The 26,318-nt window shown below is 41.2% G+C and overlaps 1 protein-coding gene across 16 annotated transcripts in view; it reads right to left on the bottom strand.

Annotated features, from left to right (window-relative positions):
• NEO1 (neogenin 1) overlaps positions 1–26,318 on the bottom strand; it is a 106,893-nt gene that overhangs the window by 8,879 nt on the left and 71,696 nt on the right. For 3 of the 16 annotated variants that reach the window (XM_083586179.1, XM_083586190.1, XM_083586188.1), the window contains exons 14-26: positions 24,781–24,891; positions 23,213–23,407; positions 22,677–22,772; positions 20,100–20,323; positions 19,686–19,824; positions 18,060–18,167; positions 14,697–14,891; positions 14,104–14,136; positions 9,082–9,150; positions 7,724–7,868; positions 7,125–7,363; positions 6,555–6,647; positions 1,216–1,374 (exon numbers count right to left, since the gene is read on the bottom strand). In XM_083586179.1, the coding sequence (XP_083442305.1) occupies positions 1,216–1,374; positions 6,555–6,647; positions 7,125–7,363; positions 7,724–7,868; positions 9,082–9,150; positions 14,104–14,136; positions 14,697–14,891; positions 18,060–18,167; positions 19,686–19,824; positions 20,100–20,323; positions 22,677–22,772; positions 23,213–23,407; positions 24,781–24,891 (1,806 nt within the window). The remainder of the gene's footprint in view (positions 1–1,215; positions 1,375–6,554; positions 6,648–7,124; positions 7,364–7,723; positions 7,869–9,081; positions 9,151–14,103; positions 14,137–14,696; positions 14,892–18,059; positions 18,168–19,685; positions 19,825–20,099; positions 20,324–22,676; positions 22,773–23,212; positions 23,408–24,780; positions 24,892–26,318) is intronic. The other 13 variants (XM_083586189.1, XM_083586193.1, XM_083586187.1 and 10 more) reach the window with 7 other exon arrangements.

Genomic DNA, 26,318 nt, shown 5'->3' with positions numbered 1-26,318 from the left:
GCAGCCCTGTCCCTTTCCCCCCTGGTTTTTGAACCAGTCCCCCCTCCCTTTGCCTGGATCTGGCCAGTGAGTCAGCCAACCAGCAATGACACTGCATGAGCCTGCGACAATAGCAGAATGAAGGCATGAAAGGGCCAAGCTTAGTGACATGCCAGAGTCTCCTCTGCTGTTACAGCTGCGGCCTTCTTCCTCCTCCTCCTCCTCCCTCCTCTTCTTTCCTCCTCTGGCACCGAGGAGGTGGGCCAAGGCTGAGAGCAAAGCTGAGATGGAGGTTGAGCCACTGCCCCTTAGCAAAGAAGCAGTGGAGAGCATGTCAGAGCCCAGCTCACAGAGTCAGCCAGGCCAATGAGGATGAAAAGGATGAAGAAGGGCTTGGCTTCCTCCTTGGCAGCCTTGCTGCTGCAGGAGCAGAGCAGATAGGTCTCATCACTGCAGCAGCCACTAGAGGAGTAGGAACCGGTGCTGCTGCTGGCTTTGGGCACCAGAGGAGGGAAGAGAAGGAGATGGAAGGCACTGGTGGGTGCACCAACACAGAAGGCTCTGCCATGTTGCTCATCTTGGCCTCTCTTACAAGTTCGCGTAACAGTGTTTTTGACTCACTGGCCACATCCAGGCAAGGGGAGGAGGAAGGCAGACTGGTTCCAAAATAGCAGCAAAGGGACAGGGCTATCACTGCCAAAACAGGTCAGCAGCGCAGATCAGAGGTGGAGGAAGATCTGTGGGAGGGTTACGGGGCGGGGGTCATGCTGTAGATACACAGCAGGAAAATGTGATGCTCCTCCAGTCCTCTCATTTTATCAGACTGTTGGGAAAGCAATGAGATGTCCCACACAGAAAACACTGGAAACAGTTGGCTCGTTATGCGAACACTTGCCCAACCAACCATTTCTCAGGAACATGTTATGTTCAGAAAGCGAGACTTGCATGTGCATTTCAAGCACTTTTGCAGAATGGAAAAGGGGAAAAAAGATCACAAGACAGCTCAGTCCTATACATATGCACTTAGAAATAAGTCTTTTTTGAGCTAGCAGAACTTATTTCCTAGTAAATGGACTTAGGATTGCATCCTAAACAAATCTTTGGACATCTCTAGCATAATTATATAAACACCCATCCCTCCCCCTCACACAATCACAAAAATTGGATTTGAGTATGTCCCAGAAGTTCTTGTCTTTGCATCTTTTACTAACGGCTGCCCCAGGACATTCTTCTCACCTGTGGAATTAGCCCTGTCTGAATGGGACACGGATGTGCCAACTGGCCATGGGTTTGCCTGGTGATGGAGATAGCTGCAGGTTGGAGAAGCGAGGCTGCCGGAGTGGAAATGATGGTGGGGGTTATCAAGGGAATGGATGGGATGAGCACTAATCACAGCTGCGAATGAATATAAGACAGAAAAAATGCTTAACACACACCAACCAGCATGCATGCAGAAGTGCACCCCCACCCATTTCACAAAAAAGCACATTAAAAACCAGCACACTATCCTCAAGGTTCCAGAACAACAAAGTCCATTTTGCCATGACAGGCCATCTCTACACCCGTTTGAAGGAATTAAGGAATTCCCCCATTTTTCCAATATTTATTTATTGCAGTTGAATCACTTCATAGCCAGGGTTCTCTGGGTGTTTTCTGTTGCATTAAACATGTGGGATTTGAATATGAATTCAAGTTATATAAACTGTTACAGAACAGAATTGAACTTCCTGAACAAACAGGAATTCTGGTTGATTTGAGGATGGACTCTGTGTATCTGATCTTAATAAGAAACTGAGAATATTGCAAAACACTGAAGCTCACATTTTTGAATCTTAATAGGAAGTCTGCAAGGGTAGTAAAAAGGTGAACAACTGAATGGAAAACATCCCAGGAAATAAAACTATAAGCAAACCGTCCTGGGGGAGGGGGGCGGATACAAAAACGAGAGTGTAGAACAGAGTTAACAGTTAATGAAAAAGGCCTGGTGCCTATGTAATTATGAACCCTGCTTAAATTCTGGCCATGGTTTGCTGCTTTAATTCTTTTTAGCTTCCTAAACGTACAGTAAAACCATGGTCTATGCTTTGTGAACCAAACCTGTCACCATGACAAGAGTATAGGGAGGCACCAGCAAGAGAGGTTTGTCATCTGGCAAACAAAGAAATGGACTTTTACCAAGGTCTGTTCAACACACATGCAATTGTTTGCAAACCCATTTCAAATCATGGTTTCACAGCTTAGTTTGCAGCCAACCTTTAACCATGATTTAGGTACCATTCCTACTAATGCTCAACTCATTCCTTGAGTGCTGATCCTTATGCAGCCAAAACAGACATGCACAAGAGGGAAATATCAACAGGCTTGGAAAAAACCCAAGGTTTGCACAAAAATCATCTCAGCGGCATGTGTATAGTGGAACTGGCTGGAAGTGGCAGGTGAAAAAGGTTACAGTTTGCTGTTTGCCTGAAGTGAGATAAATCACAAGCCTGGGTTTGAACATAACACTAAGCCAACCATGGCTTAGCTCAAAACAGCACTGTAACAGCAGGCCTGGAGAAAAAAAGCAAAGTGACCACTATCCTTTTCCCAGGAACACACACACTTGCTCCTTTGTTCTAATTATGGTTTGACCCAGCATTGTGTGCAAAATGCCTCTGCCTCCATCCCTCTCCTATTTCCTCCTCCAATAGAAATAGGGGAAACCCTCCCCACAAAAAGATGTTAAAAGGATAGAGGAGACAAAGAAAGATATAAAAAGGACAGAGAAAACCATTTAATTGTCTAGAAATGTCACTCCTGGTACATACTGAGATGCTACTTACTTCCAGGAATGGAAGCAAGACGTATCTGTAGAGAGTTAATGGAGAAATCCAAGATTTAATGTAACTGGGAATTGATGCTAGTTTGTCTGCCCCACCCACAAGGGAGGGATACCCACAAAAGCTAGCAGCAAGGAAAATAATTCCTACTCGAAATCTATTCTTGTTCAGTGTGAAACTTAAAGAAAAACTTACCATTGCAAATTACAAAGCACTGTAACACATTGCATTGTCCCCATACTCTAGTAGATTGAGGGGACTGAGTTTATGACAATCCTGTAATGTAATTCACACTGAATATTCTGGGTGGTTTACAGCAACCCCACAATGTTGTTCGGAGGTATTAGACCCCTACTGCATGTTGTGTTTAAGCTGAGAGATGACAACTCCTCTGCAGTGTTACCCAGTGTTTTTATCTGAACTTTGCAGATTGGACTGGGTGGGTAGCATACAACAAATCCACAGTGTGGATCACTGTTACACCCAAAGAGAAAGTTGAGGGACTGTGCTGAAAAACACTTTATGGCATCCCTGCAATGTCTATTAATAGTGCAAGTCAGAAGTTGGGCTGAAGCTGATTTGGATTCACAGTAAAAAAAAAAAAAAAAGCCTATTACATCTCAGGTAGCCCAGGCCAAACCGAGCACGCATTTGCATGTTGAAGACTTAAGTACCACTGACTTGCATTCAGAATGAAATACACTTCAAATTTGTTCCAAATCTATATATTAAAAAATTGCCAGACTCAGGTAATGCATGGACACCAGGAATACACTGCAATGTTTTTCTGAGGGGCTCTGCTTAATGCTTAACTATGGCAAAGTGTTGTTTTCGTATTATCTAAGCAGAAGAGTTACACAGTACAAAAACAGTAAACGGGAATGCAAATAAAAACCAAATCCAACAGCAACAGAACACCATGGTAAAGGAAAACTGAAAACAGGAAAACTTAATTTTACACTGGATGCTCTACATACAAATGTTTCTACATAGTGGTGGTGAATAACACATTAACTTTTTCACAGTTGCCAAGACTTCTGAAATAGATTTTTAGGTCAAAGTGACTAATTGTGGGCACATTATTTCACAGTAGTTCATTTGTTCCAAATGTTGTTTCCTAAAGGGCTGTTGATGTCTCCAACCTTTCCTCTTTTTTTTTAGTAATCCGACAACACTACCCTGAGGGACCGGACCACCATCTTTCCCCTTTGCTTTCTTCTTCCTGTCTTGTGATCTTTATTGTCTATATGCCTCTGTTCACCTTACCCAGCACATGGCTTATCTATACTTACCTTTTGCACCACTCTTTCTAGGCAATGGTCTGTGCTTTAAAGCTTGATGTTGTAGTGCCACCCCTTTTTTTTGCTTCAAGACTTTCCCCATGAAAACCCATTTTGTAAAACTGAATGAGAACAAACAGCTATTTGGGTTTGTTGTGGATCGAGTTTGCTCTGATTCAGCTTTAAAGAGCAGGTTTTTGCAGAGAAAGCTTCGCCACGGCAGTGGCAGCAGAAGTGGAGGCAGCCTGTGAGGCCTTGTCATGCTGGCGGCAGCAGTGGTGGCGGCCCATAAGGCCTTGCGGCAGTGGCAAAAGCAGCGATAGCCTGCATGGTCTTGTCATGGAGGTGGCAGTAGCAGCAGCCTGTGAGGCCTTGTGGTGGTAGCAGGAGATGGTGGCAGAAGCAGAGGTGGCTGCCACAGCTTTTGCCACCGCCTCCCACTACCGCCAGGAGGACTTGCAGGCCACCACCACTTCTTGCCACCACAGCGAGGCCTCACAAGCCCCACTGTTTGTGTCACCACAACACCTTGTAGGCTGCCACTACTACTGCCATCACTTCCTGTTGCCACCGCAAGGCTTCGCAGGATGTGGCTACTTCCGTTACCCCCTGTCACTGCTATGAGTCCCCATGGGCCTCTGCTGCAAGGAGTCTCAGGCCACCACCGCTTCTGATGCCAAAGCCTATTGCCACTGCAAGTCCTTGAGCCAATGCTGTTACAGCATCCAGTTCCTGCCACCACTGCAAGGCCTTGCAGTCCAATGCCGCTGCCGTCATTCCCTGTCACTGCCATGAGGCCTTGCATGCCACCGCTGTTACTGTTGTCACCTCCCATCACTGCCATGAGGCTTTGCAGAACACCACCGCTACTGTCACTTCCTCCCACTGCTGCCACAAGTCCTTGCAGACCACCGCTACTGCTGTTACTCTCTGTCACTGCTGCGAGGACTTGCAGGGTGCTACTGTTTGTGCCACCACTGCGAGGCCTTGCACTCTGCCACCACTACTGCCGCCATGTCCTATTGCCACCACGAGGCCTCGCACGCCACTGCTACTGCCGTCACTCCCTGTCACCACAGTAAGGCATTGCAGGCTGCCAATGTTACTGTCACTGCCGCGCGGCCTTGCAAGCCGCTGCCATTACTGCTGCCACTTTTTTTCGCCACTGCAATGCCTCGCAGGCCACCACCACTACTGCCGCTACCTCCCATCGCTGCCATGAGTCCTCACAGGCCACTCCTGCTACTGCCGTCACTATCACTGCTGCAAGGCCTCGCAGGCTGCCACCGCTACTGCTGCCAGCTCCCGCCACTGCCGTGTGGCCTCGCAAGTTGCCACTGATTGTTCCGCCACCACAAACACATACTGTGGTCATGGCAAGCTGCTTCTGCTTCTGAGACTGCTGCTTCTGCCTCCTAGAAGGTCTGCTTGCAGCCTGGCAGTCCCAGATTATTTGTATTTACTATGACTCATCACCATACTTTGGATTGTCCTGAAGGACACCATTTGGTAGCCAAGCCCCAAACCTAAAGTCCTGTTGGGATGCATTTTGGCTTGCCTGCTGATGAAACTGAGTGTGTGATGATTGATAATATTGTCATTTATCCGTTTTAGACCCCTAAGCAGTAGCAGTTGCCATGACATTGTCCTGTTCTTCTCTGTATAGTTCCATCCTTATTTCAGACATTGTGGTAGATTGCAATGTTTACCTGGTGATATTGTGAGGTTTAGCTGCTGATAACATTGAAATGTTTAGCTGGTAAGTTATTGCGATGCTGAAAACCAGATATCGCCTAGTCCTTACACACATTGTGATTCGCGATATATTGCCAGCACAAATATTATGAAATAATTATCATGACGTGAACTTCAAACCGGTTTTGGACGATATATCGCCCAGCCCTAATAAGTGGTGGACATTTGGCAACATTAGTTGGCCAACATAAAGCAAATCTGACCTTAAAGACAGTGCAGAACTAGAAGGACTACAAATACCTTAAATATAGTGGGGAACTGCTGTCACTTTCTGCTTAGTTTGTGCTTTTCTTAAAGCGCTTCAAAGTATTATGAAAAATACAACAACCCAGCCAGAAGTACCTATCTTTCTGAAATAAATTTTAAATAAGATTGTGGGCTTAACATTAAATTTACAAAAATTAAAAAGTGGAAAATATAAAACGTGTACTATTTTGCCAAAAGGCTATTTAGCACTCCGATCAGGTTGGCATCCAAATACTACTTTGGCATGGAAATACTGCAAGATTCAGTTCTGCCAGTTCTCTATTTATAATCTTGATATTCTTTCCATAATTGTTATAATAATGCTAATGTTTCTTCTTCTAAACTTTCCTAGCATTTATTTCAAGTAGAAACAAGATTTTGTGCACATTCATCACCCTACTCCCAGCAATACGGATGGAATGTGAAATGTTTGACTCAAGGAAGCTTGGTGAGAAATAACTAAAGTTAGACTTACGCTGAGGTGGTTGAGAATCAAATGGCATCATCATTTTTGGTCTCATTCCCCTTCTTCCTGCAAGTGTGGACATGCTATCCTCTGACTCATGCCCTAGAAAAAGAATGTATGCATCTATAAACATTTATGTCCATCATCTTTATATCAAATCATTAAGCAGGAAGACGAAAACAAGTGTTTCATACACACTCATTCTGATTACCAAGAGACTCTATTCTTAAGAACACTTTATAGTCTTCCTTTCTAGAAACGTCATTCAAAGAGAATAGGGGCAGGGTTTGGTGCTGTAAAACCAAAATAAATTCTCACAATAGATTTTTAAGTGATGCAAATAATGCTATTAGCAGAAATGCTATGCTGTATATTATGGGTTCCATTTTCTCACCGATTTACATGCAAATTGTAATAAATATAAACCGAAGTGCAGCTACTACAACTTAGTCAATTGGCAAGTACTTAAACAATTACGAATCTCGACAAAACCCACCCTTTGCAATCTACAGGCCACAGTTGTCTAAGGATAATGAATAAATAGGATAATGACTAAACTTAGCATGATCCTAAGCCCACCTCTGTATGAGTTCCGTCTTTGGTGGATATTGCTGTCCATGGAGTTGTCAACTGGCGTAATGTCTTGGGAATTCCGAGGGATTGGGGTGTCTGTCATGATTGGATTAGGATCTGGAGATTTATCAATGGGTTTCAGCTCCAGTCTTTCATGGTGAATCCAAAGGTCAGGGGGTTTGACATCCTTAGAATTTCCTTTGTATTTATGTGACCCATTCACAGATTTGCATGCAGCTCGCTTCCTTTGAAAGCCGTAAGAAAAATATTAGCGTATTCACAGGCTGGCATAAAACTACTGGTTTTTTCCCCAGGTAGTTAACTGACACATGCTTCAGCTTTCTGTGCAAGCAATTTTATTCTAGACACATCATGTATGTTATATTCTGATTCTATACTTCTATCCAAAAGGGGGGGGGGCATGTATTATCCTTCCTTCTCCTACACCCAGCCAACAACAATGGGAGGTTTCCTCATTTATTTTACCAGACTACTAAAATCATGACCATTTAATATTCATGTTATTAAACCCAAGCAAAATCAATGACCGCTAATTAAATCTATGCCCCTAAAAGATAGAACAAGTTGTTGCCAAAGCATCTTACTTTTTCTGGTGAGAGGTGGTGCGGCGTGTGCAGAAGACCGCAACAATTACCACCACAACAATGGTGATCACTCCCACAGACACTATTATTACCAAAAGCATATTGTATTCCAAAGGAGAAGGGCTTCCATGAGGGCTGTTACTGCCTAAAGAGGAAAACAAACATTATTTAATTATACATGGCAATGTCTTGGGAGTTTTGAATCTAAGGCAAGGATGAGGAATCTGTGGCCCTACAGATGTTGTTTGAAGTCCCAGTGGCCTCATGGGGGAGGGGGCAGAGGGGTGGTCGTTCCGGGCACAGTTTTTGGGAGGGCACATTTTGCTCCTCACACTACCCTGGAAGCCCCAGGCCACATTGCAAGGCTGACTGGGATCAGGCGGTTAGATCCCAGCCTCACAGAGCCATGCAGGGCTGCTAGGGCAGGCAGGCAAGCAAAGGAGCACCTACTCCTTTGCCAGCCTCTGCTGCAGCACATGAGAAGAAATAATAATAATAATAATAATAATAATAATAATAATAATAATAATAATAATAATAATTTATTTATACCCCGCCCATCTGGCCGAGTTTCCCCAGCCACTCTGGGCGGCTTCCAATCAAGTGTTAAAAACAATACAGCACTCTCTTTCTTCAGTTGCTTCCCTGTGTAAATGTGGGCAAGGAAAAGCAATCTGCTTCCATCCTGACCACACTGGGGTGGGGAGAGGAAAGAAGCAGCGCATTTAACAACAATGGAGTAAGGATGGAGGAAAGACAGAGTCACTGCACTTTCCGCCCACTCCTTCACCACCAGCCAGCAGCATCCAGCAACATTGCCATTACACACCCCACTGGGCCCTTGCAACACTGGAAGCCACACTTCCAAGTGAGCTGGTGATGCTCTTGGGTTACACGGGGGCTGCCAGGGTGGTGTAAGTGCACCATGAAGCAGTGGCATGGGTGACAAGGGCTCGAATGGTGGGACAGGCTCCCTCTGCCCCACCCCCCTGCGTGTGCACGTATGAGCCCCGGGTGGCAGTAGCACATGCTAGGCCCTTGTAAAGTCCCATGGCTAGTGTAAACGATGATGGAAGTTTGGAATCCAACATTTGGAGGACCACATGTTAGCCACCTTACATCTAAGAGAACAGTCCCTGCATAAAGAGACTGTCTTGCTTCTGATAAAAGATTGGACATTATAACTTGTACTGAACAAAAGAACATGCTGTACTGTAGAGGTCACTTGCACTGCCAGGAATACTAGAGTGATTGTTTTCAACGTAACCCTCTCATACATGGTTGTAAAGATGCTTTAGCTTTTCTTTGAACATGTTATGATTTCCTTTCAACACCTTAGTCAGCAGAATTCTACTTACCACTCATAGGTGTTTTATAGTCTGGCCCAACATCCACTGGCCGATTTCCTTTTCCTGCAGACCCCAATGCTAGAAAACAAAATTGAAGCTGTGTCAAGCTACTTGTAGTTTATGCCTTATCTGTCTTTTAAAAACATAACTCTTGTTTTTCTATGGACAAGAACATATCCCAGACAGAAACACACATAGAAACAGTCCAGGAAGATTGCAGGACTTTTCTAGAAGTGTCTATCCAACTATCTCAAGAACAGCTAGAACAACATTCATGCAAAAGGTATGTATGCATACACACAAAACTATAGAATAATCTGGTACCTTCTGTGAAGAAACAAACAAGCCACAGTATTCTAGTAATGTCAGAACCCCCTAGTACTTAACAGTTACATATGACCTGAATGGCTGAACTTCATAGAACTTTCCTATCAATAGTTACCCCATAGAAGGCTATTAGAGATGAAAGGTGGGTGTTCGTGGGTGATGCTTACTGGGGGGTGGGGAAACTTCAGGAAATACCTGATTGTAATTCAGTAGTAAGGGTATTGCATTTCGTTCTTCACAGGGTTTTGAAGAGAGGTAGATGCGGTGAGACTCATTACTTCTCTTCAAGAAGAACAAAGCAAGGCAATATCTAACCTCTCCCCATGGATCACGGCATTTTTTTCAGAGAGCTGGGGAGAGGGAACATGATCTCATCTACTTCACCAAACATGAAGCAAGAGACTTTCCCCACTCTAGAGTTCTTTGTGGAGAATTCAGTGGGAATATGCCTCTGCTGCGGCAGAAGCTTTCATGGATCTTGTGTGGAAAACACTTATTGCATCTATGAGGTGGGCTCTGGCATGTTAAAATATATGCCACAAAATAATAAACTAAACTAAACTAAACTAAACTAAACTAAACTAAACTAGAGGTCATGTCCCTGTTTTGAAGCATGCTAGCACAGCTATCACTCTGAAATTCAAAATAGTGGAAAATTGCATTTGCCTACTTGTAGTTATGTGTGCGCATGCACACACAAACACAGTTTGAAGATTACACTGAACACTAACAGGATTAAGCCAAAGACCCATTTCATAGCGGTCAACATGATGCCTCCAGGAAGCACACAAAGTAGGACCCTAAGGCAAAGGCACTCTTCTGCTCCCCAGCAACTGGTTTTCAGAGGCACACTGTTACCCCCTGTACTGGAAGCAATTGTGACTAGAAGCCATTGCCAGCTTTATCTTCCATGAACTTGTCTAATCCCTTTTAAAGGCTATTCAAGCTGACAGCCATCACTACATTTTGTGGGAATGAAATATCTGAATATTTTCTTTTGTTACTCCCAAATCCTCCAGCATTCAGTTTCACTGGAAACCCAGTTCTAGTACTTTTCCTATGCACTTTCTTCATGACCTGGGCTCCCTTGGAAAGAAGGGATGGAAATTAATCAATCAATTAATCAACCAAATACTTCTATCATGTCCTTCCTTACTTGGTTTTGTTCGAAGATAAAAAGGTAAAGGTAAAAGGTCCCTGGAAGTCCAGTCAAAGGCAACTATGGGGTGCGGCGCTCATCTCGCTTCAGGCTGAGGGAGACAGCATTTGTCTGCACACAGCTTTCTGGATCGTGTGGCCAGCATGATTAAACCGCTTCTGGTGCAACGGAACACCATGACGGAAGCCAGTGCGCACAGAAACACAGTTTACCTTCCTGACGCAGTGGTACCTATCTGTCTACTTACACTGGTGTGCTTTCAAACTGATAGGTTGGCAGAAGCTGGGAAAGAGCAACGGGAGCTCACCCGTTGCACGGATTTCAACCGCCAGGTGGTTTAGACCACAGTGCCACCTGCGTCATACCCCATATCTAACCTTTATTCATAAGTGAGTGGCTCCAGTCCCGATTACTTCAGTTGCCCTTTTCTGAAACGTTTCCAGCTCTATATTTTCCTATCAGACTGTACATATTATTCCAAGTGGTGAAACCAGAGATTTGTAGAAAAGCATTATGAAACTAGCATCTTTATTCTTGATTTCTTACCTAATGATCCCCAAAATAGGAAATTAACTTTTTCACAGCTACCACACATGGGGTCAGCTTTTTCAGAGCTGAATATCTCTTCCCTAGCCAGTCAAAGAGAGCTCAGACCCCATTAGCATATATGGGAAGCTGGAATTCTCTTGTCCCAAAGTGCACTCCTGCTCCTCTGTAGTTTTACACTTATACAGATTTTGATAGTGTTACACACAGTTTATATAAGCTTGCATCTTAAAATTATATTAATAATTTTTAAAGTTTCTATAAATTGCTGTTAAAATAGTACTGTCTTAACTTCTTTAAAATGGAAGAAACACACTAGATAAATACAGGGTTAATAGATAAAAATTAAAAGAAGACGAGAAAGAGATCTTGCCTGTCTGTAAGCCAAAAAAACACATGGATGGAATGTTTCAAAGAGTACTTTTTGACCTTTACATTCACAAAGAAACTTAAAATATACACATTCTGGCATTGCTCAAAGGTAACTTACGACTACATTTACCTTTGAGCAAGCCTCACTGAACTCATTTGGACTTATTCTAATAAGACATGTGTAAGATCAAGCTGTTAGAAATAAATTTAATGTAGTTCCAATTTGATGTTAAAGGTAACGTTTTAGAAAGGAACCATAGCTTTTCTGTTAACGGCTTCCAATGGTCAGACTTGCTTGCTGCCAATAATTGTTTACCCAGCAGTGAGCGGTCGGGGACAGACAGCTTTCTTGAGTGCTTCTGAATATGGAGATTCCACCAACTGTGCTAAAGGCACAAGTCATGTCATGTAGCCTTTACTTTTGTTCCCATAATCCTATACACAGAATATACACTTGCTGGTGTTTTGCAATGCCCAATGATTTTCAGCAAATAAATCTGATTGACTGTCTGAATTACTGGTGCATTTCCAGAGATCCATGGCAGTAAAGCCTCCACCACTGCAGGGTCTACCTTTTGGCAATGACTCAATAAATATGATATGTACCAGCATAGCCAATAAGAGCACATTAGCCATTAGGGTCACCTTATGGCTGACACAAATGTTTATGCTACATAGCATGTGGGAATAAACGTGCATGAGCACAAAAGACACATTATGAAGTGACTGAAATGTTCCATGATCCATATACAGACATAAATTAATGAATACTTTAAAAATATGGAAAAGAGAAGGCAAAAAAAAAGTACTGTATTTACTCAAATCTAATGCTCACCTTTTCTGGTCTAATTACGTTGCGAAAATTAAGGTGTGCATTAGATTCGATGGCACATTTACATTCACCAGCAAATACTTTTTTTGTTTTGTTTCAAGGTTCTGAAAACTGAGGTGTGCATTAGACTAGAGTAAATATGGTAGTCAATTTTCAGGAATGGAGAATTCAAAGAATGGAGAAGCCACACAATTCTGCCAATTTTTCTTTCCACTCTCATACGAAGTTAACCTCCACTCAACTAAATTCATATGGAGCCAGGTGAAAAATTCCATCATACCACTACTATTCTCACTTCCACTGCTGCTGAGACCATAATTCTAGGGGCCTGTGTTGACCTCCTATAAGATGGATTCTGTTCATGGGCCATCAGTTGCCAGTCCCTACCATGCTAAATGTGGGTGCCTCTCTGGTCTGTGGGCTGAATGAAGCCTCCCAGGCCTTTCATGAAGTTAAATCCCTCATCAGCTTGGTTCTATGATGTCCTCAAGTGTATTTGCTTGGCTGAAACATGTCCTTGAACTGTGATAATACCTTTTGCATGCCTGGATGGAACATGGTGAGATATGGGGAAGATGTGGAAATCTCTGGCTCTGCATGGCTGGAATATCACCTATTAATGGTAGGAGCCACACTCACTGTTCTGCTCCTTCCCACCACTGGTATGTGGCACCCGGTAGGTTGCTCATGAGGGAATGCAACCCAAAGGTTAAAAAAGATTACTCAACTGTGTTTTAGGAAAAAGACAGTAAGGCCAACTATTTTTCCCCCTCAGGGTGTGTGATGTAGTAGCAGATGTTCTTCCTTCTATGAGTCACATAAAACACTTCTATATCTACTACCACTCCAGTAACCAAATAGTATGTGAGCACATGGCTCCCTCATTTTTCACACCACCTATGCAGCCTATAGGTTAAACTGCAAATGCAGTTTTTAGCAAGAGGAAGACCATCTTGTGACACACGTTGCCTTAAAGTGCCTCTTTGGCCACTACCTAATCAAGACAGGCTCAGATATAAACCTCTTTGTAATTAACCCCCTATGCCTGTGTGGTTCTCAAACGCCTCTCTGATTTGCAGACACGGATAAGCAAGCAGCTTAGTAAAATGCAGACTCCTCTGTCAGTAGTGTGTTATGCATGAGTATAATACTGCAGACAATCTAACATATGTGGGGTGCATAGAGCCATAACAAAAAGTGTAAGCTGCAGTATGTATTTCCTCAATGAGGAGAACTAAGGAAACTGAAGAACTGAAGGTTGATGCATTTAATTGTCAGTTCCATATTTTAATACTTGGGGATGATTTGTTCAGGGTTCACCATTACGTTCATTCAACTGATTTTTTATAAAGATGAGAAACAAACATGCACAAAAGTCATATTGAAAAGTGGGAAAGGGCCCACATGACCTCACAAGAGAGATAGCTAAGCAATGTCCAGCCCACATCAGCTGTCAACAATAAAAACAGGCTTTCCCCAAAATGAATTCTTAAGATGTGTGTGTGTGTGTTTTCATACTGGGCTCACCACTCAAATTATGTACATGGAGCGCAGCTGCTTTGAGCATGCATTTGCATACATGGTGCCAATCATGGATGGATCCATCTTGCACTACCTAACGGAAGAGTTTACATTCCAAACACACTATGCAAATAAAGTATTTACAGCATTTCAAACTTTAAATCCGCAAGAGCTTGTTTTTTGGCATTTAACAGTTGAAATGCTGTTAGAAGAAAGAAAGACAATAGCACTTGCATGAAAGGAAATGACACAAAAAATATGCCCATTGGTTTACCTTGATCATTAGACATTTTATCTGAAGATTCAGCTACCAGGACAAGCACAGGGAAGAAGCAAACAAGAGAAAGATAACTAAATCTAAAGGAGTGACAAAAATTTCACTGGCACAGAAGTAGCAACCTCTATAAATGGGAAATTAAATAATTGCTACTACTACAGCTTACTTTACAGAAGACCCTCCCCACACCACGCCTATTCAGCTCTTGTTCATAAATTACAATGAGAAATGCTCATATCCCATATGAATATTAGAAATGTTCAGATGAGCAGTTTGACAGCATATCCCCCCAAGTACAAGACCCTTACGATCATCCAGACATTTGCAATGAACTCATTTGCACCATACAGTATACATTCAAACAACTCTTCTATAGGTAGGAACATACAGTAAACTGTGTACTCAAAAATACCGTCCTGTTCACAAGACACAACTAATGACAGCAACTGGAACATTTACATTTTCAGGCTGGCAGGTACTGATTCACTGAACCAGACAGGCCCCACCCATGAAAAATGCATTTAAAAATTTGTCTGCATTTCCAGTTTTCTGCTCCCAGAGAACATATTCAGTTAACAATATCAACCTACCTTTAGGTGTTCTGAACTGCACTGCCTCTGACATAGGACCCATGCCTTTGGAGTTACGGGCCTGAATTTTGAAATAATATGCTGTGTCAAGTGTTAACTCTTGAATCTGGTGGGTCAATCTATTTCCCACTACTGGCTCAATGACCCAATCGTGTATTTCGGCGTTGACATCTGTACTATAGTAAATGATGTATCCTGCACAATAAACAAAATAAGATGATGAATTATGAAGACACGTTTCCAAGGGCTCTAAGCTATTTGGGAACATTAGATATAATGAATAGATACTTGAAACAACTAGACAAACCCATACTTCTTAAGTGTCCTTGTAATTCTTTCTCAATGAAGACACAGAAGCAACTGATTAGTTTATTACACCCCTATTCATACAATTCTTCCCCTGCAGCATCATGAGTACCACCACTGTATTCTTCCCCAATATTCCAGGTTCTAAATCATGTGGGGACTCTTCAAGGAGAAAAGGCTCCCTGCCACAGACATTCAGCCTCTGACACGAGGGGGCCTACAGGTACGCCAACAGCCGTGTAAGAAAGTGAGATGTCTGCAAAATCGTTTCTTTTTTGCTTCTTGTGCAATGGTAATCACATATACATGGTTAAGAATGACTGAACAGGGCTTACAGCTATCATAGAAGGGAAATCACTAATTGAGAAAGCAATTAGTAATTGCTAAGAAACTGCTACACAGCTAGTATACTACACTTCATAAACCTTTGGGGACAATCCAAATTGACTGTAAAGGAATATGGATTGTTCTATTGGTCTGATATCAGACTTCCAGATTTTCCACAGAAGGCCAGTTCATACAGATACTGATAATTTTTGTGAGTTGTGAAAGTTCCAAACAGCTCCACTAGATGGTATGCTAGAAATTGAAATCCCTCACTCACATATTACACTATTCACATAAGAAAATGACTTGCATAGCTAACGAAAAATTGCAGAAAACAATCCACACTCAGAAAATATATTTTTGAGTTAATTGGGTTGTTGTTTATGCATAGTGGAACAAGTCACATGTAGATCATTTGCCCCTGAGAATGCACTTTGAAACATGCTGGGTTATTATTCACAAAATTAATTACTATTGCCAAATCATTGCTTAAGGCCTCTCTCTCTCTTCCTTCACTATTCTGTTTTGTGCTGCCCACTACTCTTTCCTGCCATGTTTGTAACAGGAAGCAGCTTAGATGGTTTGAGTAAAGGAAATACCGTATTTTTCGCCCCATAGGACGCACCGGCCCATAGGAGGCACCAAGTTTTTTGGGGGGGAAATAAAGAAAAAAAATTATTTCCCCCCCAGGCGCTTGTGGGGCCGGCAGTGGGGAGATGCACTGTGCCTCCCAGCTGTCCCCGGAGCTTGCGGGGCAGGCAGCGGGGAGAAGCGCTCTTCTCCCCGCCGCCCGCCTGCAGAACAGGTCCGGGGACAGCAGGAAGACGCGCTGCGCCTCCCCGCTGTCCCCGGAGCTTGCGGGGCTGGCGGCGGGGAGAAGCACGCGTCTCCCCGCCATCAGCCTCCAAACCACATCGGGAGACAGCGGGATAGCGGCGTTCCGCCTCCCCGCTGTCCCCCGACCTTGTGGGGCTGGTGCTGCGGCTCTCCTGAAGCCTGGAGAGCGAGAGGGGTCGGTGCACACCAACCCCTCTCGCTCTCCAGGCTTCAGCGAAAGCCTGCGTTCGCCCCATAGGACGCACACACATTTCCCCTTCATTTTTGGAGGGGGGAAAGTGCGTCCTATAGGGCGAAAAATACGGTATTTTGTTAAAAATAAAGAATCATTTAGCAACAAGGAAAGCTATTTTAATGTTAAAGCCCAGTGGTTTAGTGAGACACATCAAGCTACATAACTCTTTCCCAGGAAAAATCATAAATACAAATATGTTCCATAACCCTGACATACAAAAAGGAAGGACTCTCTGGGCCACCCCACATCTTGAAGGTGGGACTGAAAAAGAACAGAAAATCTCACTAAAGTTCTTAAGTTTTGAAGAGAATCCCATATGAAACTACTTATTGGGGACACAGGACAATGATACAAGTGGGGTTTCTTAGCTTGGGGATGATTTGATGACTGGACCATTTTTTAAATAACAGCAGCATTCCTGCTTAAAATTAGAACAAATTGCATAAGCAGAAAATTGTGCATTCAGCTCCTTTTGCGATGGGTTTCAGCTTTATAACGCAAATCTTAAAACGTATTCCACCAGAGGGCAGACCTTTCACATAATTATGCTGAATATAAATTCAGTATTACCCTATTTCCAAGCCTGATTAGTTTAACTGAAGACAGACACTGTAGGGTATGCCAGGGCTGGCAATATTCTGTAGGTCTGAACTAATAGTAGAGCCATGTGCAAAAGACTGTGTATTGGGGGAGGACAGAAGGAAAGAAGTGAAATCCCCCACCCATTTCCTTCAAGCCCTGCTTCAGCCTCAGAGGCTTGAGGGACTTAGATGCACCACTTTCCTGGAGTATGTCAGTAGCACATGGAAGTATAGTGACAGTAGCCCTGGATTCACGAAGAAGATAGTTGAACGGGCTCAGAACCAACCTGACCTGACCTCTCGTCTTTCTCTTCTGTTGCTGCATGCAGTTGCATGGAGGTGATCAGAAGCGAAGGAAGAATCTGCTAGCCCACCCTAACTACTCTGCTTAAGCTAGTCATTTCGTGCATGTGCTTCTAGCCTGAATTTGATTCCAATACTATAATATACCATTTTATACACTTCTCATTAATATTTGGCACCTTGATATTATTTACACAGTAAATAAAATAAAGAGGAAATGGACCTAATTGTTAAAATTCAGTCATTTCATCTTGGAACATTAAAACAGTATGCAGTTAATTAAAAACACACACCACAATTTTCTGCAAACTGAAAGAACATAGATAACTAAGCATTCTAATCATTGTTTCCAACCCTTTAAAAGGGTTTCTTTCTTTTTTTAGTAATTTTTATTTTGCTTTAAACAAATGCAGATAAATATAAACAACCAAAATTACAAAAGAAAAATCCTTAATAATAATAATAATGAAAAAGGCTAAAAAAAATTACAAAAAATATCAAAGTACATGGCATAGAACATAAGCCATTATGGGAAAGAAAAAAGAAAAAGGAAAGAAGGCGGCGAAGGAAGGAAAAAAAGGGGGGATGGGGGGAAATGAACCAAAACACAAGAAGGTTCACCTATTGTACACTTCCTTCAAGGTAACAACAGATCATTATTCTTATCAATTCTCTCTATCCACATTCCATAGAATCCCTCATCTTGATTTCATCCTATATATATAACCTGAATGGCAGCACAAATATACTAAACTGTCCCAAATAAAATTTCACCTGTAATTTTGCCATTGGCTTCAGATGGTGGCTGCCAGTTGACTATGATGGTTCGGGGTTTTCCTTCTTTGCTCACTACTGTCACATCCTTAGGCGGAGAAGTTGGAACTGCAATAATGATATTTAAATTAAACACAGATTGTGGTATCAGTTTTATTCTTTTAAGCATTCTTTGTCAAAGATTGCAACATTCAACCACAAAATAATCTACTAACTTGCAGTGATAATTTTTTTTTTCTACTGAAGCAACAACATCAGTACTAAGGATTTCAAAATACTCTTTCTATTTGGAGTATCTTGGAAGAGCAGCATATGCCTTCAGAGGGTTTCCGTGAGCTCCCTCCTCACCATCAACCCTTCCTGCCATGCCCCCCAACAGCAAACCTTATGAATCTCTAGGTACGAAGCTTAAATGTGAACTCCTCTCTCCAACTGAATTCATAATAATGTCAATGAATCATATGGAACAGTGATGTTTATAGAGGATCAATACCCTCTAGAGGGAATATATTAAAATTCAAGTTCTCACTCCTTAATGATTTGTTAAATACGCATTTGATAAAACTCAAACACTATTGTAATTTTAAGGGACTTAATCAAATATTTCAAAAAGTATGAAAAATATTGAGTTTTACTTTTCTCAGGTATAATTAAAGTTGTATGATTTAGTTTTCTTGACTCAAATCTCATTTCAAATGGGATTTGCACAAAAGACAGATACCCAAAACTGAATGTTGCACAATTTCAAAGCACTTCTTCTGGTGTCAAACCAAGAATTTAAAAAATTGTATAACACAATTAAGTTATTCTGTATCCACTGTTAATAAAAATTTGACCAGGCATAAAGCATAGTGCTTCTGATTTTAAATTATCTTCAATGGTTCAGTTTAGTTTTAAAGGAGTGTTCTGCTATCCTGAGCTTCATTTTGAATTGTTTATACTTTTACAGGAATGGACTGAAGTTTTGTGTGAGCTGTCCTATGAAGGTGGTATAAAAATTCTTACATTTTAAAAAAGAAATAAAACTCCACAGAGTTGCTCTCTTCTGTGAAGCTAGAGGTTTTTTTGCATGCCTTAAAACATTTTCTATATTTAGAGGCAATCATCTGTTTTTATTTCTAACCACAATAAAAGAGAAATATCGTAAAGAAAATAAACAGACAAGATGATGAAGAGATGAGTTTGAATGTGTACAGACACATTTCATGACGTTTGACTACTGAAACTGCCAGAACTTCAAATATCTCTATTTTAGCAAATAACATTAAAATGAAAGAAGCTTGGCACTTATGGATGCTTCAAGGATCAGATCAGAGCTTTTCTGATCTCTTACTTGCTCAATAATTAAATTATTTCCCCTATTCTCATTAATTATTAACCTTCATGCTATTTATTAGGAGCTACTATTAAGACATAATTTGTATGTATGAAATGTTTTATGGTTCTGTACATGATAAACCTATTTCATTGTATATAAATTCTCTCTTTAGTTCAAAGAACTCTTCCCACACCAGAAAGAATTCAACAGTACACAACAATCAGAATAGCATTTACATTTAAGAAACCAGCAATGATTCATCTGAAAAAAGTATGTCAACTAATTTAGAAATGGCTCAACAATATCACCTAATTCAAAAGTAGTTCCATGTGCGGTCATACTCCAAGTACTTGATCTTCGGCCTTTAGTCACCATCACCGAGAACTCATACAAAGTGTTCGGTTTTAAGCCAGTTACTAAGAAGCTTAAAGTGGTGGTATTTGCAGTCTAAGAGAAAGCAAAGGGTCACAAAATGAGACACTCTCTATTAAATATCCTATGACAACAGTCTCTAGCATTATCTCATCCATATCTCTATTCTCACAATATTAAAAGCATTAATACAAATAATTTCTAAGGCAGTTTTGAATTTCCATTTTTGTCCATTATTTAGGCATCAACTTCCCATTTATCTTGATAGCTCATAGAAACATATGATCAGAAATTTTTGTTAGTTTTAAATTTGGTTTGGCAAGTACCTTTGGACTGCACCTTTTGGTTACCTTGTATTTCGTGTTTGCAGGAATGTTCGTCTTCCAGCGTACTGTGTAGTAACGGGCATCCGAGACCTTCTGGTTCTTTGGCAGAGAGTTGTCTGCCCAGGTGATTCGAATGGTGTCATGGCTCAGTATGGAAGCCTGAACTCCCACAGGTGGCATCATGGGGGAGGGATCTGGCACTGGAGTGTACGGAGCATTAACAACAAATAAATCAACCTCAGAAGTGTCTAGGGAATTGATGGGTAAAAGTAGGGTATTACAATAAAAAAAGAAAGAAGGTGGCATTATATGTGAATAGAAACAAAAGGGGGAAATGCAGGGTAATACGATGAAATGAAAGGTGAGAAATGGAGAAAAAGAGAGAAAAGCCAGAGTTAATAGGCAACACAAGACCAGCATAAAAGTTTTCAGTGATTATTTTGATTCCTCCCTAAAACACATGCCATAAGCAGAGTAGGCAAAGTTCGACACCTAAGAAGATTGCTACAAAAGTAAAAGATCACTGAATCGAAATTTTAATATCCATTTGAAACTGTTTACCAATTAAGATACTCAGCGTTAGCTGCATTAAAGCTCTATTTCATCCCATCTCCAAAAAGAGGGTGGAAGAACAAGGTAGAATTAGGATCAAATGGGGACAAGCTAATCTTCCAGAAAGTATTAGTGGGGAGGGGGGAACTGCTTGTGTTCAAGTTCACAGTAATTCACAAAACAGCAATATAAAAACACTTAAGATCTAGGAAACATGTTCAGCAACAAGGAAGGGAGTTCTTACCTTGGATTTTGTTTGTGAATCCAGATGAGGACGTTCCTGTGATAGGAATGACACCTCCCTGGTGGTGACAGGCAGGATCCTAGACAAACTTCTGTCTCCTCTCTGGGGGAGGTACCATCTCCCTCACCAGATATGACTCCCACAGCTTAAACAAGCCCACTCAAACATGCAATCAACAAAGAAAACATTGGGAATCTCTTCTCCAGAGGGAAAGGCAAGAGGCATGGATGAGCATCTGATGTCACTCATCCCTCTCTGCTCCCGCTGGTGAGTAACTGACGCCCCCCGACCCATTGCCTTGGATCCAGACCCTACAGAGATAGAAATGTCAAGAGTCCAAAAGTTCACTCCCAGCAGACTCCTGCAGGGGCACAGCTGCTGGGGGGGGGGGGAGAAGTCATCAAAGAAATAAAAAAGGTCAGGGCCCCTCACACCATAAGAAAACGTGCCCACCAACCTGCCTCTGCTGAGAGTAAGAGAAGGGGAGCAATGAGCCCAACAGCTCCAATACTGAGGGAGACCCTCTACAAAAACTGAGGAAAAAACACCAAATGTGAATAGATCACAAGGGGCTGAAAAAAATTAAATGACCAAAAACAGAAGGGAAAAACCCCACTCCTGAGCACTCCTGTCTAAACAGTTTATCAACGGGACCCAATTAACAGCTGCTGAACCTCTTCAAAATGCATGTGGCTGAGGCCACCAAAATTATGCAGAGAACGAGTGATCTGGCTAGCGGGAATAGCTGGAATGCCTGACAGAAAAGGTGGGACCAAACCGGACAATCCATCAGGGGATGGTCAGCTGGAAAGCCCAGACAGACAAGAGTAGGAGGCTGCAAAACACAGCCCCTTCCAAATGTTCACAGAGAAAGAGCAGTCACAGATTGCTCTGAAAATGATATTCCGACCTAGCTAGTTTATTGGTGGGATAAGCAAAAAACTCCATTCTACCCCGCCACAGCCAGAAACTGCTTTACAGAAATTTGGCCAACTGGCCACAGTACAAGAAAAAAACACTCCATGAGAACTTATCAGGCCCAAACCTTTACCAACCACAGACAGTGCCAATCTGATGAGGGAGATTACTTCTCCCCGCTAGAGTGGAGGCAGAAGGCCTTGTAGGACGCTGACTGTCACCACCAGGGGTAAGTGTCATCCCTATCAGAGGAATGTCCTCCATTTGGATCCAGAAAAATGCCCAAAGTTTTCTTTTGATGAATTCTGCCAAGCGACATGCTAGAAACTGACATTAGTCACAGGTGGAAAGTATCACAGGGGTTATTAGATTATTCTGCTTAAAAGCTAAAGTCAGCATATTCATAAGCAGTTTAACTCTAGATACTTATTATTCTGAATACCTATTTAATATAACAAGTATTTTAGAGAGCGTTAGAATAAGTGCACACAATACATGATGGTACAGCAGTGTTCCATTGGTGTTTTCTGCAGTAATGTGGACAACATACCCATCACATTTCAAATGTTCAAGAGGCAGAAGCATACATGTATGGATGTATTTGTGATTGGAAGATTGCAAAGTGAGAAATTCTGCATTAAAAATTGCATGAAAACAATGTAAACAAATACATATAATTTGTGCATTGGTCAACATTAAAGTTTGACAGGAGCTCTTATAATGTAAATCCAAGGTCTTGGACCAAACGTAAAATGGTTTGTGATTTAATATATTATTTACATAAAAATAATAAACCACAAACTGTAATACATTAAAGCAGCATCAATATCAAGATTCAAGGCTGTTCGTTTTGAGTTACAACAAAATAGGCAAGCATTATCTTTTACCTGTATAAGCCCTAGTCACTGCACTCTCATACAGCGGAATTCCTTCTCCAACATTGTTATAGGCTTTCAAAGTTATGACATAATGGGAGCTGGGATCTAAAGAAAAAGAAAAAAGAATATTATTTGATACTACAAATTCTTAGTTATTTCTTCAATTGATTGGTAAAAAATGAATCACGAGAGTATAAAATGAAAGTATTTTATTTCTTTCAGATTGGATGTGAACTGCTGTTCTAGAGAAATATACATCCACAGTCATTTTTAAAATCAGAGTGAACCCTTTACACATAAAAGAGTCCCAGATAAACTTAGCTATATTAATTCTGGCCTCGTAACTAATCAATGCTAAAAACATGCCCTATAATATATTTGTTTTTTTATTGTTTTTGGACACCCTTAGTGTGGATGGAGGCAGCAAAATCAGGTGATAGAAAGTCAGTATTCTCAACACATACAGGTCAGCATTGCCTTTATTCTTTTACTCAGAAAAATATCAAAGAAAAATGTAGTCATCAGTATTACTGTATTTCCCTTACCCAAATTCTCAATAGTGTAATATCGTTGCTTATAATCCACTTTGATGGTCTGTGCATGGGGGCTGCCCACACCATACCCTATAGCATAACCTCTGACCACAATGTTCTGGTTTTCAGGTGGAGTCCAGCTCACAACAATGCTAGTTACAAGTGGACGGACATGTAGGGAACTTGGAACTTCTGGAACACGAGATTCTATAATAAAGAAAGGACATTATTTAACTATATTAAACATTAAATGTGAAGCTTTTTATTGGCTTGTTAAGCAGTAATATTGAGTTCCTATGCTTCTTCAACAATTTGAATATTTAAGGATTCAACAGAGCAAGAAAAAATAGCACAAAACCCCTGTTGTGGCCGCTAGATAGTGCTAGCTGTGTATTGTATTGTATTGTATTGCATTTTGCAGGTCATAACTGATTTTGAGGGGAATTGAAAAGGCCTTCAGAAACCCTCCATGGTCTTTTACATATTTCACATCTGTTAGCAAACTAAGTCAGAGATCCTGTAGTGAATGTGAAATGTCATTTAGGAAAACAAAGCCATCAGTGCAGTGTGGAACACAGCCTTATTTGCTAAGGCGCTACAACAGCCTGTCTTGTAATTCTGCACTGGCAACTTCATTGCTCACCAGTGCAATGCTTTCCCAACAGTCTTCCTCCAGTTGTTTCACTGAAAATAATGCATTGTGGGTGTATAAGAATCCTCGCAATGGGGTGAGCTCCTGTTGCTCTGTCCCAGCTTCTGCCAACGTAGTAGTTCAAAAGCATACCAGTGTGAGTAGATAAATAAGTATCACTGTGGCGGGAAGGTAAATGGATAACAGACATATACAAATATAGATGTGTGTCCATTCTGCATTACTTTCAATGGGATGTGTAATTCCATCCACTCTCTGCACTGGCTGCCTATAGGCTATTGAGCCAAATTCAAGGTAAAACTGTTGGTATATGAAGCCCTGAACAGCTTGAAACCAGCTTACTCAAGGGATTGCCATGCACCATATATACCTGCTCAATTGTTATGTTCAGCTGGAGAGGTAGAGTGCCACTTGATATTTGCCTTGATTCTATGAGTGTTTAGTATGTCTGAAATGAGGCTGTGGAACATATGCAAGTTAATATTATGCAGGCACAATCAGTACTTTGCTTCAAATGCCAAATCAAGACTCTTCTCTTTACCCAGGGTTTTTCTGATGTATAGCTCAACAATTGGCTATTGTGTATAGTTTGTCCAGATGTTGACTAAGTATTCCTGTGCTGTTTTCGGGATGTGCTATGTGCACTGCCTAGATACTTTGTTTAGTATGTGGTATATAAGCCTATAAATAAATAAGTAAATATACAAAAAAAAAATCTGCTGCAATCAAATTAAAATGCATGTCAGCCTAGTTTTCTCAGCAGCAGGGATATGTTCCCCTCTCTCTTCCCAGCCCCAATGCTCTATGCAAATACTTTTCATTTCTGGCAAAAGGTGTGTGGGGGGGAATCTTCACATTTCTCCCTGGGCATGCACTGTTAAAACACATTTTTAATAGTAACATTAATGGTGCATCTTTATATCCATACCATCAAGATCACTTTCAAATGTTTCTGCTGACACCCAATCAGTAGGTAGTCCTGTACCATTGACTGTTAAAGCAGCCACCCGGAAGCTGTACTCTGTTCCTCGTTCCAGACCTGATACAAAAAAAAATAAAAAAAATCAGCATTATGAAAATATAACTCCCACAGTGAATATGATGCCATTACTTCCAATCAAAGTATCAACAATTCATCCAACCTGATAGTTAAATAGATTATTAAAATAGAACTACGTAAGTGCCTAAATGAATATCCTATATAGTTGTTTTTCCGATGATATAATTTAGGTCAACTGTGACACAGATCTAGGAAGCTAAGTGTTTTACAATTTGGCCTTTCACCTCTTAGACTACTCAAGCATAACCTGAGGCTATGCATGGAAATCAACAATACTTGCAGTAGGACTCCAACTGATTCACAGATTATCTGTCAGTTTGTGACAGGATTGACACATTACATTGACCTTCCCTGTAAGGCAACAGCAAAAGAGCATGTGGGCTACTTGTTTAGGCAAATTGGAAGACTTTGTTTTCAGAGGGTTTACTCATATTTTATCTGCAGAATAGGAACCCATTGTATGTCCTCTTCAAAGAGTACTTAATCCAAGTAAAAAATAAAGAGAGTTGATACCCAACCCATTCACATCATCATCAACCGCCTTAAATAAACCAGATTCCCATCATTTTAAATAATGCTACTCCTCCATGTATGTGAGCACTTATATTATTATTTTCTTACATTTATATCCCGCCTTTTCTTCATCATGCAATTCAAGGTGCCATATATGTGGCTCCTGGATGTTCACCATACAGGCACAGACCAGACTCAAACCTGCTTAGCTTCAGGAATGTGATGGCTGAATGTGCCTTCATGCTCTACCCTGGGACTAAGTTGGTTAGACACAGAGGTCAGCTCAGCTTCACTGAACTGGTTAAAACAAGTCTTGTTAGAAGGGGCTTTCTAAATTACTTAATGGAACATAAAAAAAAAAAATTCCTTCCAGTAGCAGCTTAAAGACCAACTAAGTTAGTTCTTGGTATGAGCTTTCGTGTGCATGCACACTTCTTCAGTGGTATCTGAAGAAGTGTGCATGCACACGAAAGCTCATACCAAGAACTAACTTAGTTGGTCTTTAAGGTGCTACTGGAAGGAAAAAAAATTTTTTTTTTGTTTGACTATGGCAGACCAACACGGCTACCTATCTGTTAATGGAACATTTTACACTTCTGAAAAATGGGAGTTAATTTATGTGTCTTTTAAAAACATATTTGCCTATTTATTTCTTTGAAGTATTTGTATCTGGCCTCTCCATAACCAAAAGTTTAAGGTGGTTCACAACAATTCAACCAATAAAATCCAAATTAACAAAAAAAATTTACTAAAAATTGAGTAATGGCGAATACAGTTAATTACTAATTAAATGCTCAGGAAAATAAACTTAATTTGGCATCTAAGATAGTAAAGTTGGTGCCAAATAGATAGTTATAGGAGTATTATTAATTAATTAATTAATTAATTAATTG

Source organism: Podarcis filfolensis (assembly GCF_964270895.1).
Source record: "Podarcis filfolensis genome assembly, chromosome: 14".
Taxonomy (NCBI): Eukaryota; Metazoa; Chordata; class Lepidosauria; order Squamata; family Lacertidae; genus Podarcis; species Podarcis filfolensis.
Note: the sequence above shows the minus strand (reverse complement) of the source record. Positions and strands in the feature narration are given on the sequence as shown.